Source organism: Vespa mandarinia, chromosome 6, assembly GCF_050613455.1.
Source record: "Vespa mandarinia isolate Hongniang chromosome 6, ASM5061345v1, whole genome shotgun sequence".
Classification (NCBI taxonomy): Eukaryota; Metazoa; Arthropoda; class Insecta; order Hymenoptera; family Vespidae; genus Vespa; species Vespa mandarinia.
Genome location: NC_140815.1, coordinates 6,599,189 through 6,611,882, shown reverse-complemented (window position 1 = coordinate 6,611,882; position 12,694 = coordinate 6,599,189). Strand labels below are relative to the sequence as shown.

General features: G+C 26.1%; 3 protein-coding genes across 7 annotated transcripts; 2 read left to right on the top strand and 1 right to left on the bottom strand.

The window, feature by feature from the left end:
• The first annotated feature begins 905 nt into the window (after positions 1 to 905).
• LOC146872959 (uncharacterized) lies at positions 906 to 2,727 on the top strand. The gene is made up of 7 exons (XM_085657757.1): positions 906 to 1,127; positions 1,194 to 1,380; positions 1,474 to 1,602; positions 1,672 to 1,857; positions 1,948 to 2,215; positions 2,318 to 2,516; positions 2,588 to 2,727. Exons 1-7 carry the CDS (start codon positions 1,025 to 1,027, stop codon positions 2,653 to 2,655), a joined length of 1,140 nt encoding a protein of 379 aa, XP_085513883.1. The 5' UTR covers positions 906 to 1,024; the 3' UTR covers positions 2,656 to 2,727.
• Positions 2,728 to 2,763: 36 nt separating this feature from the next.
• Positions 2,764 to 3,802, bottom strand: LOC118441023 (uncharacterized). Of its 2 annotated transcripts, XM_035864882.2 has the most exons (4): positions 3,673 to 3,740; positions 3,494 to 3,558; positions 3,192 to 3,374; positions 2,765 to 3,113 (listed from the first exon to the last, which is right to left on the bottom strand). In XM_035864882.2, the coding sequence occupies exons 3-4, from the start codon at positions 3,313 to 3,315 to the stop codon at positions 2,881 to 2,883; spliced, it is 357 nt and encodes a 118-aa protein (XP_035720775.1). In that variant the 5' UTR covers positions 3,316 to 3,374; positions 3,494 to 3,558; positions 3,673 to 3,740; the 3' UTR covers positions 2,765 to 2,880. The 2 variants fall into 2 exon arrangements, with proteins under 2 accessions (XP_085513884.1, XP_035720775.1); XM_085657758.1 differs by lacking the exon at positions 3,494 to 3,558 and having other exon boundaries at positions 2,764 to 3,113; positions 3,673 to 3,802.
• A 442-nt stretch (positions 3,803 to 4,244) lies between these two features.
• Zw (glucose-6-phosphate 1-dehydrogenase Zw) lies at positions 4,245 to 12,691 on the top strand. Of its 4 annotated transcripts, XR_014982270.1 has the most exons (9): positions 9,024 to 9,200; positions 9,866 to 9,990; positions 10,092 to 10,456; positions 10,541 to 10,909; positions 11,036 to 11,265; positions 11,391 to 11,596; positions 11,751 to 11,911; positions 12,009 to 12,288; positions 12,392 to 12,691. XR_014982270.1 is itself a non-coding variant. In XM_035864870.2 (8 exons), exons 1-8 carry the CDS (start codon positions 4,446 to 4,448, stop codon positions 12,097 to 12,099), a joined length of 1,566 nt encoding a protein of 521 aa, XP_035720763.1. In that variant the 5' UTR covers positions 4,245 to 4,445; the 3' UTR covers positions 12,100 to 12,291. The 4 variants fall into 4 exon arrangements, 3 of the variants coding, with proteins under 3 accessions (XP_035720763.1, XP_035720764.2, XP_035720765.1); XM_035864870.2 differs by lacking the exons at positions 9,024 to 9,200; positions 12,392 to 12,691 and adding an exon at positions 4,245 to 4,464 and having other exon boundaries at positions 12,009 to 12,291; XM_035864871.2 differs by lacking the exon at positions 12,392 to 12,691 and having other exon boundaries at positions 12,009 to 12,291.
• Positions 12,692 to 12,694: the final 3 nt, after the last annotated feature.

The following is a 12,694-nucleotide window of genomic DNA, read 5'->3' as shown; positions in this document are numbered from 1 at the left end:
ATTCTTTATTTAAATAAAGAAGAAGAACAAATAATAATAATAATAATACAACGATGAGTATTAATCAATCTGATATTTTCATGGTAAAGAGAAATTTTATTGCATTTTGAATTTACTTTGAAATATAAATCGATCGATGTCATAAAGTTTCAAATGAATAGTAATTGAGTTTAACGCACCGCGGCGCTACTCTCGCCGGATATATTTTATGACGCCATGAAACGTACCTTAATGTTCTTGATCTATTGATCGTTTCATATATCGTCTAGTTTATTAGGAATACGAGAACATTATTAAAAATGAAATAAGGTTTATTATCGAGATATGTCATTTAATAATTTCTTTATATATTTCTTAGGTTTTTTAAAAATTATCGACATTATCCTTGCAACATTCTCATTGGCTATTCCTTTAGTCTACATAATAAAGACCAATAAGCAAACGCGACATTTTCTGTTGTGTTATAAATGCATTCGAATAATCGTCATGTAATTGTTTTAAAGTAGATTTTATTTATTTTAAATGTTTGTTACGATAAGTCAAATAATAAACAAATATATCTTTTATCGATATAGATAAAAATAAGTTTTTCATACATTTAATCTAATATTTTTATGATATTATTTTTCTTAAGCAAACGTAAATCTCACGTTTAACCAATCATAAAGTGTTTGTTAAAGACGTTTTGAAGTTATCGAAACTATCTGTTTGATTTTTTTCGGAAATTTAAATGTCTACTAAAACTTTATTTCGTTACGATATGTGAATATCTTATTATCATATAAAAATAATTTTTTATTTATTTTTTTATTTATTTTTTATATTTATTCATATATATTGAAATATATACAATTTTCTTTGGCTCTCTCTTTTTCTCTCTTTCTATTAAAGTAGTTATTCAAAATTGTTAATAACTTTAAATTATAAACATTCTGTGATTTGTTTATATAAGTTTTAAAATTTAATACTCGAAGAAAAATGCATTAGAAATTCATGGAATTAATAAGTCTAATTAAATATAAAAATGATCACAGTATTAATTATTATTTGTATATACGGTTCATTAGCATTAGAAGGAAGCGAAGTTCTCAAAAATCTAGGAGAAAAACAATACACATTATTAACAAGTATGTCATATGATTTGCTATAAAATTTTTTTTTTAATATTTTTAAATAAATTTCTTTTTTTACAGCTAAATCATCTTTACCACAACATGGATTATGTTGGTATAATGCACTTAAATCAATCAAAAATAGTTGTGAGACTTTGAATGATAATGAACATTCTCTCTTAGCTTTAAAATTAGCTAATTGTTTTTTGGAGGATTCTGGTCATACCTCTTATGATTGCCATCTTAGTAAATCAGAAGATATTCGAAAGTAATTTCTTGAATGATTTATAAATTGAATCATTAATTTTCCAAATATATTTATAAGAATATTTGCAACTTTTTTTGGTTTTTGTTTTTTTAGAGAGTGTATTAATCAAATGTCAGATAGAGCATTCAATGTATATAATGAATTTTATACACATACAACACACATTTGTTTTTATTTAAATTATGAAGCATGGCAGGTGGAAACTGACAATACCATTAAATCGTGAGTATTGAATATATAAAATCGTTTCTTCGCAATGTTTATTTAAATTAAATATAATTTTTAATATAGATTATATAAAGTTTCTTCTCAAATGAAGGAACAGTTATTAGAAGCATCAGAGATGCAAAGTGCGATGTTGGAGAGTCAAAAAGAAGGATTAAAAATTCAAAATGAAATTTTAGATCATGGTAAAGAACTTGGAAATGTATTAAAATCTTCATCTGAAACTGTGAATGATATGGTTATGGAATTTAAGTATGTTACAATAGAATTAAACTCAATAGTATTATTGAGAGAATCCAAAGTATTTATAAAAAATTCTATGGAAGTCTTGTTATATTTTAGAGAATCAGCAAAAGATCAGAAGGAATTACTCTATGAGATTTTTTCTTATATACGTACTTTTCAAAATTGGATTATTGGAGAAGTATCTTGGTTCCAATCCATTATTTATTATACTATCAGTTGTATTCTTTGTGCATTATTTAGTTCGGCTAAAAGAACTGCAGATGCTCGTGTTACACTTTTTACAATTCTTAGTTTAAACATTACAATAGAAAGAATGTTAGTTCAATATTACGACAACGTTATGCATCAATCTACACATGACAAAGTAAAAAATTTGAACATTTTTAACAAGTTAATTTCATATGAATTGGATTATATCTGTTTGATAATATGAATTATATATGTACATATTTTATAATTTTTTTAGGTAGAAATAATATATGTAACTTGGTCAATAAGAAAAATATGTTTAACATTATGTGCAGTTACATTACTATATACTTATTACTATTATAAAGATAAACAATTAGAAAGTTTTCATGTTCTTAGACGAATAGAAAATCGATTAAATAGAATGCAAATAATTACACCTACCAATGGTAATCAAAACCATAATAAGCCTATTCGTAAGTTTATGATTTTTATAAGTATTTGTTATTGTAAAAGTATATTTTTTAATAATAATTATACTTTACAGGTCATTCTGAAAGATTAGCTATTAAACGTTTGCATGCTGCTTCTGTGAAGGAGCATAATTCAAATTGATATTTATATATCATTTTTTAAATTTCTATCCTTTTTAATGAAAAATGCTATTATTTAATATAAAAAATATAAGTAAGTATAATATAATTGTTATAATTAATATTTATTCTAATTTTTAATATTAATGACAGATTTTAGAAACAATCATTTTGAAAAGATATACATATCTTAATTTATTTCTAAATATTTATTTGATATAGTTAATAAACATAAATATAATTATAATTATCGTGTGGGATATAAATTTAATAAATAACCAATTTGTTTAGAAGAAAAATCTTTTGAATTAGGAGTGGGCACTGTTTTTGATCGTGCAATTTTCAAGTTCTTGCTCATATTTGCAAATTTTTGATTACATTGTTCGAACGATAAGAGTTCTTTGTTACAATCAAAATTATCGAACTCTTTTTCTCTAAGACATGTTAAAAGTATTGCCATTTCATGTAAACAACCTTTATCTGCAAAAATAATAAGTTATTATAAAATTATCATAAAATATTTTTAAAAACATATATATATATATATATAAATCATACTTGATACATTAGATCCTTTATGAGATACATAATTATTTAATACTAAATCACCAAAAACTTTAAGTGGGACTTTTTTTTCAGATTGAGGACGCCGTCCTTTAAAACAAGCAAGACTGAATTTCATTTTTATATTATATTCGAATAATTTTTTCAATTACAATCGAGGTTATATTCTTGTGATACCTGTAAATACGTTTATAGGGAGTAAGGTAATATTCAAATATTATTTATCGAAATTTATATAAAATAAAATTCCTTCTTATGATGTAATAATCCAATAAAATTTGATATTTTATACGTACAAATATAATAAGTAAAAAAAAAAATCAAGATTTATTCTGAAAATTCTTTGGATACTAGATGGCGCCTATGATGCAATTACAATGTGAACAAATCAAAAGTATTATAAATCAATTGAAAATTTTATCAATTAATAATAAAATAATATAAATTTATTTTACAATTAGTTATATATTCTAACCCAAACTAATCCGATCGTTATGTTATATGCGAGACAAGTATATGCTAATCAAGTATATAAACTGATATGATATTGCATGGCTGTGAGAGTGTTGTTCATTTGTGCTTGTAGTTCATATTTTGACCGTACTTGTCGCTGAAGTCACATTCTTCCAGCGAAAGATAATGAACTGTCTTAAGTGTTTCATGGAATGTATAATATTGAAAAGAGGTCTCTGAGAGAAACAGTTCCTATTATGAACAACTGTTTCTATTTGGTTAGATGACGAAAATGATAACAATCATCATTTTTATTATTGACTTACGTAATTTCTGAATATTTAAACTAAATGTTAAAATGCACTAATAAAATATTGAAAGTTTAATTCCACTAAGAAAAAATTCTGAATCTCAAGAATTTACATAAAATTCTTAAGAATTATATTACGATTAAGACTTAACATAAATGAAAGTCAAGAGAATCATCGGATGATATTGATTAGTCGTAGATTCTTTTTTTTTTTTTTTTTTTTTTTTCCATTAACTAAGTAAAGATGGAGGATTTCTAAACATATGTGATGATCTTCTGATCGATCAGTCTGCCGCACGTGCTGTAGCTGTGCGGATTGTTTGAACTTAACCTTAAAATTTTTATCGCTGTAAATTTTTCGTTTTGGTAACAGAATATATTATAGATTTTTCCTTGCGAAAAATAATATTATAAAATTAAAAAAAATTTTAACGGGATACTTTTGATAATATTTGACGTCGATCGTGTAAAGTTAATTTCTTAAAATGGCGAAAATCAAAAGAAGTAAGTACATATATGCATTTAAATATATGTATCGCAAAAAATTAATTACATTTAAGAATTATCTTTTATGATCACTTACAACGTTTAAGAATTTAACGATATAAATATATATATATATATATATATATATATATATATATAATTAATTGCTTCTTGGAATAGAGTTATTTAATTCATTAATATGAAATCATGTTAAAATAATTTATGTTACTACTGATTTGAATTACAAATCCGAGATGTTCTTATGATCGTAGAAATATTAGAGAATGAAAATTGTTAATTCATTTCCTTTCAATAAATATAATTATAATTTATTTAATACGTATAAAACTTTCTGAACGAATTAGAACTTTTTAATGTATTTTACGATGTTCAGATATATATCTATATACATGTACGTATGTATGTGTATGATGTATGTATGCGCGCGCGTGTGTGTGTGTGTATATAAGAAGTTGTGATATTCGAGATAAAATCGTATGACTGTACGATTTTACTTTTTTTTTTCTTTTCTTTTCTTTTCTTTTTTTATACCTTAACCGACAAACACATACTAGTTATAACATACAACTGAATAAGATTCCTGTTTAATCTCTCAAGAATCTTTTCTGTTGGATTATACATCTTACAATATCATATTTATCATTACCATCATACCAGTAACAAGAAAGAAAGGGACAGAGCCATCATTTCTTGACTCTCAATAATTTTTTGGACTATTAGCCATTGCGCAAATATTTTCGTGAAAATATGATGGAAAAAAAAAAAAAATTAAAAAAAGAAAAAGAAATGTTTCGAAGAAAATCATGAATTTATATATTTAATCATGTGAAAGGAATACTTCCATTATCGTGAATAATTCGTATTACTTTTAACTCGTAAAGTAGGTCTGTCCAATGGATTTTTACAATCGCTTGAAGGTAAACTCGTGAAAGAATATTGTGCAAGTATGATACAATCCTTTTTTCCAGTCGTATCAACATGGCAGACTTGAAAGGGAATCTTTCTTACTTGCTATATATATCATTATTAAATAAATAATATCTAATAATATTTATATGGAAATATGTTAATATGATTTTATATTAATATCAATTATTATTTATATTAAATATAAATTATTGGAAAATAATGTCACATTCGTAGATTTATAACATTCATAGAAATATCTATGTATGTATATACATATATCGTAATCACAATAATATCAATGTGATGTGTCACGCCACCCATCACGCAAGTTAATTGGACGATTAACTTATTACTTACAACTCGTACGCAAAAAAAATGTATATATATATATATATACATTTACAATACATTACATATAATATATATATATAATATTATTATATATAGACAGAAAAAGATATCTATTAATATTAATAAAAAAGAACAATGAATTATCCAATATATATATATATATATATATATATATTTATTGAGTTAACATATCGTCTTTAAAGAATCAAACAATATTTGTCAATTTGATAAAATTTTCGATAATCAGGAAAAATGAGGAAAAAAATAATTTCACCGATTATGGAGCGTAATGAAAAAAATACTTATTTTTATTTTTTTTATTTTTTTTTGTTTCTTTTTTTGTTTTCTTTTTTTTAACACTAATTAACGTATTTTAATATATTCTTGGTATATCACTATTTCCACTATATACCTCATGTTGTAATCTCTTGGTTAAAAGGAAAGAATAATGGGAAGATAAAATAAAAGAAAGGAGGGGCCAAGGTAACGTGTAAAATTTTAACTTACGAATATATTTACTATCGATCGTTGTCTTTCATATTGAAACTCTTGAAGGAAATCGAACTTCGCTTAATGTTGATTAAGTATCATTCTTTGATATAATAAATAATTAATTGACCGACTTTTTACAAATTATTAGCCATATTATATCATATTTTAACACATTGTGTATTTTATGGATTTATAAAAGTTTTAACATTGGTCTTGTAACACGTAAAAACGAACATCGATCGTAACACGAATATATAAATAACGTTTTAGGATTCATAATCTCTCTTAATTTATTGTAATAATAATTAATACTGATGCTATGATAATTAATACTGAGGAGTGTGTTAAAACCGTATTTAAAAAAAGAAAAAAAAAAATTGTAAAAAGGAAACAAAGAAAAAATGATTTCTCTACTTTCATGTGTATCTTTTAACATATATCAAGGTTACTCGCCACATTGATATATTGTAAGTATTTATACAGGGTGTCTTAAAAGTCACTGTATGTGTTTTATATTGTTTTATATTTCAAGGTAAATATTATAAAGAATTATTATTATTTATATATCCTCGTCTTCGATATTCGTCTCTGGAGATCTCAAATATTTAATATATTAGATGATGCGATACGAGCCGATAATCCGATATTTTCCTGAGATTTTCTTGATATTCCATTTCTATTGTTATCACGTTCGTTGGTGATACGAATCTAGAATAGAAAATTTATAAATTGTAAAAAATTGTCGATATATCTATTAACTTTTCTTTTGTTTTGAAAATACACAACACAAAAGTACATATCTTTATCGAATTGTAGCATTTCTTTTTTCTAAAAGGAAAAGAAAAAAAAAGAAAACGTTACTAAAATAGATAACGACTTTAGAAACATCCTGTATGTGACGATGATGCAAGAATTCGTTTCTTCATTTTTTTTTCTTTTTCTTTCTTTTTTTTTGTTTTTTTTTTTTGTTTATTCGTTCTCGCAACAACGTAAAACGAACATTTGTCAGATTCTTTTTCGTTGATATTGCACGTAATTTTTATTTTAAATCGTATCATAATTTAACTAAATATGTATGCTACGAGTAAAGATTTTTAAATCGATTTGGACAATGCTAATATAAGAATTTGTTTAATAAATCAATTAAAAATTTTTTTCATATATTTCTATATTATTATTTATCATGCCAATATTTTGTATTAATAAAAATACCGTAAATGCTGGTTTGAACTTTTATTTATTTTTTATTAATCACTTTACGAGCGTACAATTTTTAGATGTAATGTTACAAATTTAAAACAAATACATTGTTGAAAAATTCTTTATGTTACATAGTACGTTAACTCGTCAAACTCGTTGAAATATCTTGTTGAACGTACATTATTATCGGTCAAATTGCCAGTCATTGCTTTCGTAAAGAGGAAGAGAGAGAGAGAGAGAGAGAGAGAGAGAGAGACTGAGCGCGCAAGAGAGAGAGGAAGATCGAGTGAGTGAGTGAGCGAGAGAGAGAGAGAGAGAGATCACGTGGCATATGTGCGTACATACGTAAATAATTCATGATCAATATGATGTGATCGTAACGTAAATGCATACATAATTATGAATATTAAAATATCATTATTTTCTTATGCAAAATTCGATGTGATTCGTATTAATGAACCTCGAATGGAGCTTTAATGAATTTGTTACAAGGGTATTAAAGGCATTTGAAAAAAGAATTTATTTCACTATTCCTGTTTCATTTTAAAAACGAAATTTATACGTTAATCAAAAAAAAAAAAAAAAAAAAAGAATTACCAACTTTTCAAATGTTCCTCGACTATATATTTTCGAATTTGTAAATAAAAATTATTTCTTGTGTTTTGAAAAATAATACAAAATATATTTTATCTTGTATTGATATATTAATTAGATGCTAATAGAAATGTTCGTTTCTTAACTTATTTCATTTTTTACATAACTTATGTAATTTATGTATACTATACTAAATGCAATAGAAAAATCCGGTTTTTTTACATTGTAGATTATAAATGAGTTTCATATCAAAACAATTGATTTACATAAATATATATATTAAGAATTTCTCATTCGAAAATAATTCTATTACTTTATTTTCATATATCGGATTTACGATAATATACACGATATTATCGACGTAACGAATAAACAATGTTTATTATTATTACATTTTCTTCGATGATACGTCATTATAGCTATATTTCGTCTGTAATTTTCTAAAAGTCTTAACGTCTTAAAGAATAATGGATAATAAAGTAATCATGCAATCATATGCTTGATCATGAAAATACGTTTCTAATATTATATCCTGTGCGTTGGGATAATTAAAAACGATGACAGGAATTGTTTGACGAACGAAAGAAAAAAAAAAAAAAAAAAAAAAAACAGTCATTTACGGTTCCTTGTTAAAATTAATATTTTTCCAAATCGAACGAATTAATAATACATCTCGATTCAAGGAGAATTGAAATTTTTTTTTAATAAAAAATAATAATTTGTTGGTCCGTTTAATAATGTTTCTTTTTTTTTTTTTATTTGGTTGTCGTTTTCTCTCCATCTCTCTCTCTTTTTTTTTTTTTAATTTCCAATAAATCAGACTTTATTTTATTATAAGTGGTCCTCAAATCAAAGAGAGATATATTTGTATGAGATATTATTATGCTTTTATCTTTATAATCTTTCTACTTTTAGTATCTTGATCGTTCGTGGTTTAGCGAACGATCAAAATACTCAGGTAAGGTTTACGTCTATGCGCATTTTCTTTAGAATAGAGAAACGAACGTGATCTATCGATACTGTCGATCAGTTTGAGTTACGATGTCATACCGTGTAGATGCCCGATAACGTACTTTTTAAAAGGTTTACTTTATTCAAAAAAAAAAGAAAAAAACCTTTGTCATTGTTAAGTTTACATTTCTCCTTGAGAAATTTCTTTTATATTATCAAAATTATAAACATGTTAAGTAAGTAGAAAAATATTATTATTTCGGTAAAAATAACTCTGCCATCATTTTTTGTACAAACGTAAAACAAGAATATTTTCGTCTTGGATTTTGTTATTGTTGTTATTGTTGTTGTTATTATTATTTCTCTTTTTATTCTTTTAAACTTTCCGAAGTAATAAATATCTACATACGTGAAATGAATTTATGAATTTTATATATACGTGTATATATTCATTTGGTTTCTTTTTTCTTCTCTTTTTTTTCTATTTTTTTTTTATTTTTATTTTTATTTTTATTTTCTTTTTTTTTTTCTTTCTTTTTTTTTTTTTTTTTTTTTTTTGACGAATGTTCCCGAGATATTTTAGAGGTTTTCTACTTGAACACGTGACAAAAGAATCTTGTCTTTCAATCTTCAGTCTTGTCATTGTCGACATCCTGATTGTGTCAGGATCACGAGGATAGATAAGTGCAATTATGTACGTTCGCTATTACGCTCGCTCTTTCATGTTTGATACATACGAATAAAATGATACGTTATCCGGTAGTTTCGCGTATTAAATTCAATTGGATTGATGATACTAGATACATTTTAATTAGAGTAAAACGCAAAATTTATGAATTAAATAGTTACACTATACTTTTTTTTTTTTTTTTTTTCTAACATTTGTCCGATATTGTCTTAGAAACATCTACGGAGGAGAGTCTGCAATTCATCCGACAATCTTTAAAGTCGGATGAAATGGATCACCTCGAAGGTACCCATTTTGATAGACTTTTACCACACGTGTTTGTGACACTCGGAGCTTCTGTAAGTAAGAAAATACGATTTAGAAAATATCTTAAATTAATTTTGAAATTTATACTATTTGAAAAAAAGAACTTTGGGAATGAACGTTCCATATTGCATAGGGTGATTTAGCGAAGAAAAAGATCTATCCGACGCTTTGGTGGCTTTTCCGAGACAATCTTTTACCAAAAACAACGACATTTTTCGGTTATGCCAGAAGCAACATGACTGTTAAACAATTGCGAGAAAAGTGTCATCCCTATATGAAAGTTAAACCAGATGAGGAATATAAATACGAGGAATTTTGGAAATTGAATTATTACGTTAGCGGTTCCTACGATTCGGAGGAACATTTTAAGTTGTTGAACAGTGAACTGCAAAAGCAAGAACAAGTCTCGATGGCCAATAGACTTTTTTATTTGGCTTTGCCACCCACCGTTTTTGAAACGGTTACCGTGCACATTAGGAACGTTTGTATGGGACAAAAGTAAGCCTATTTTTTTTTTTTTAAGTTGCATCAGAATTACGTAAACGTTCGATATTGTGGTGCTAGATGATGCCTTTCTTTTAGAGGTTGGACAAGAATTATCATAGAAAAACCATTCGGCCGAGATGCGCTTTCATCGAAACGTCTTTCTGATCATCTTTCATCACTTTTCAACGAAGAACAGATTTATCGGATAGATCATTATCTTGGGAAAGAGATGGTTCAAAATTTAATGACTTTGAGATTTGGAAATAGGATATTTAATCCAAGTTGGAACAGGGATAACATAGCTTCCGTACAGATATCGTTTAAGGAACCATTTGGTACTCAAGGAAGAGGTGGATATTTCGATGAATTTGGTATAATTAGGGATGTAATGCAAAATCATTTGCTGCAGATACTCTCACTCGTTGCAATGGAGAAACCTGCCTCGTGTCATCCAAATGATATTAGGTTAAATATTAATATACTTTTTAATAATCTTATTTGTAAACAGAAATTTTATTATAATACGTGGAAATTTTTATCATAGTTCGCACATTTTGCTACATGTACACATTACCGTTGTTTTATTTTCAGAGATGAGAAGGTTAAAGTCTTAAGATGTATAAAACAATTAGAATTGGACAATGTAGTTTTAGGACAATACGTGGGAAATCCAGAATCGAACAACCCCGAGGCCCAATCAGGATATTTAGATGATCCTACGGTACCAAAAGGTTCAAACACTCCAACTTATGCATTAGCGATACTAAAGATTAATAATGAACGATGGGATGGCGTACCTTTTATTCTTCGATGTGGGAAAGGTGAAACAATTTTGTAAAATTTTTTTTTGAAATTTACCGCTTCGCTAAGAGTGGTTCGTTAAGGATGCTTCACTAAGGGTAATAGTAGTTTTTTATTGTACAATAAAATTTTGTTATACTTTTAGCTCTGAACGAACGTAAGGCCGAAGTTAGAGTTCAATATCAAGATGTACCCGGTGATATATTCGATGGTAAAACAAAAAGAAACGAATTGGTTATAAGAGTACAACCTGGCGAAGCATTGTACGTTAAAATGATGTCAAAATCACCTGGTATTACGTTTGATATGGAAGAAACGGAATTAGATCTCACTTATGGTAATAGATACAAGGTGAATGTATATTTTTTATTGTCATTTACATATATGGTATTTTATAATCATTGTTTCTTTTTCTTCTTCGCCAAAAAGAAAACGATATTGTATTTTATTTTCTTTTCTTTTATTTATTTCCTTTCAAAATAATTTGTAACTATTATATATGTAGGATTTGAAATTACCTGACGCTTATGAAAGATTGATTTTGGATGTTTTTTGCGGATCACAAATGCATTTTGTACGTAGCGACGAACTTTACGAAGCGTGGAGAATTTTTACACCTTTGCTACATCAAATTGAAAATGAGAAAATACAACCGATTCCTTATAAGTGAGTCTTCCTTATATCAATTTTTTAATTTTTCATTAATGCATATTTTTTGTTTTGTTTTCTTTTTTTTTTAACGAAGTGTATAAAAAATTTTTAGATATGGCTCTCGCGGACCAAAAGAAGCCGATGATAAAGCAAAACAAAATAATTTTGCTTATTACGGTTCCTACAAATGGATATCTTCATGAAATAATAAAGAAGATTAAATTTATATCATCGTGAAACTGATAAAAATATAAAAACCAATTTATTCTTATACAATCTGCGATTGTGAGCTATCAAGATTTTGTACAATAATTAAGATGGCATTTCTGTAATTTTGTACACATTATTTATGAAATTTTCTACATTGATGACATATATATACATATATTTTGGTATTACAGAGAGATATTTTCTATTACTTATCTATATATGCACGTATACTCCTATTTATTATATACGAAACTCCTTTCACAAAAACGAGTTTATCTATTTCAGGGTGGAAGATGATACAAAGCTAATTTCTACTTATGTCATACTTTTATTAAATCTTGACAATTTAAACATTGTGCCAATCACTTGAAATATAGATAATATACATCAGTTAAACAACATAAATGAGAGAAGAAGAGAGATGTTTATCGGCTTGGCATCGTTCAAATCTAATTAGATAAAGTTTAATCAGATATTTTTGTATCTCAAATTTTTCAAGTCTGTTGTTTTGAATATTATGACAAGCCAATTGTGATGTGTATGTGGTATGATACTATACATTTAAATATAGTGCTATGTTATTTCTCT

Coding starts and splice junctions, on each gene's coding strand:
- Zw (XM_035864871.2), top strand. CDS start 9,071: ATGCCCGATAACGTACTTTTTAAAAGGTTTACTTTATTCAAAAAAAAA. Junction 9,201..9,865: donor CAAAATTATAAACATGTTAA/GTAAGTAGAAAA, acceptor ATATTGTCTTAG/AAACATCTACGGAGGAGAGT. Junction 9,991..10,091: donor TTGTGACACTCGGAGCTTCT/GTAAGTAAGAAA, acceptor CATATTGCATAG/GGTGATTTAGCGAAGAAAAA.
- LOC146872959 (XM_085657757.1), top strand. CDS start 1,025: ATGATCACAGTATTAATTATTATTTGTATATACGGTTCATTAGCATTA. Junction 1,128..1,193: donor ACAATACACATTATTAACAA/GTATGTCATATG, acceptor CTTTTTTTACAG/CTAAATCATCTTTACCACAA. Junction 1,603..1,671: donor ACTGACAATACCATTAAATC/GTGAGTATTGAA, acceptor TTTTTAATATAG/ATTATATAAAGTTTCTTCTC.
- LOC118441023 (XM_085657758.1), bottom strand. CDS start 3,315: ATGAAATTCAGTCTTGCTTGTTTTAAAGGACGGCGTCCTCAATCTGAA. Junction 3,114..3,191: donor TAAAGGATCTAATGTATCAA/GTATGATTTATA, acceptor TTATTTTTGCAG/ATAAAGGTTGTTTACATGAA.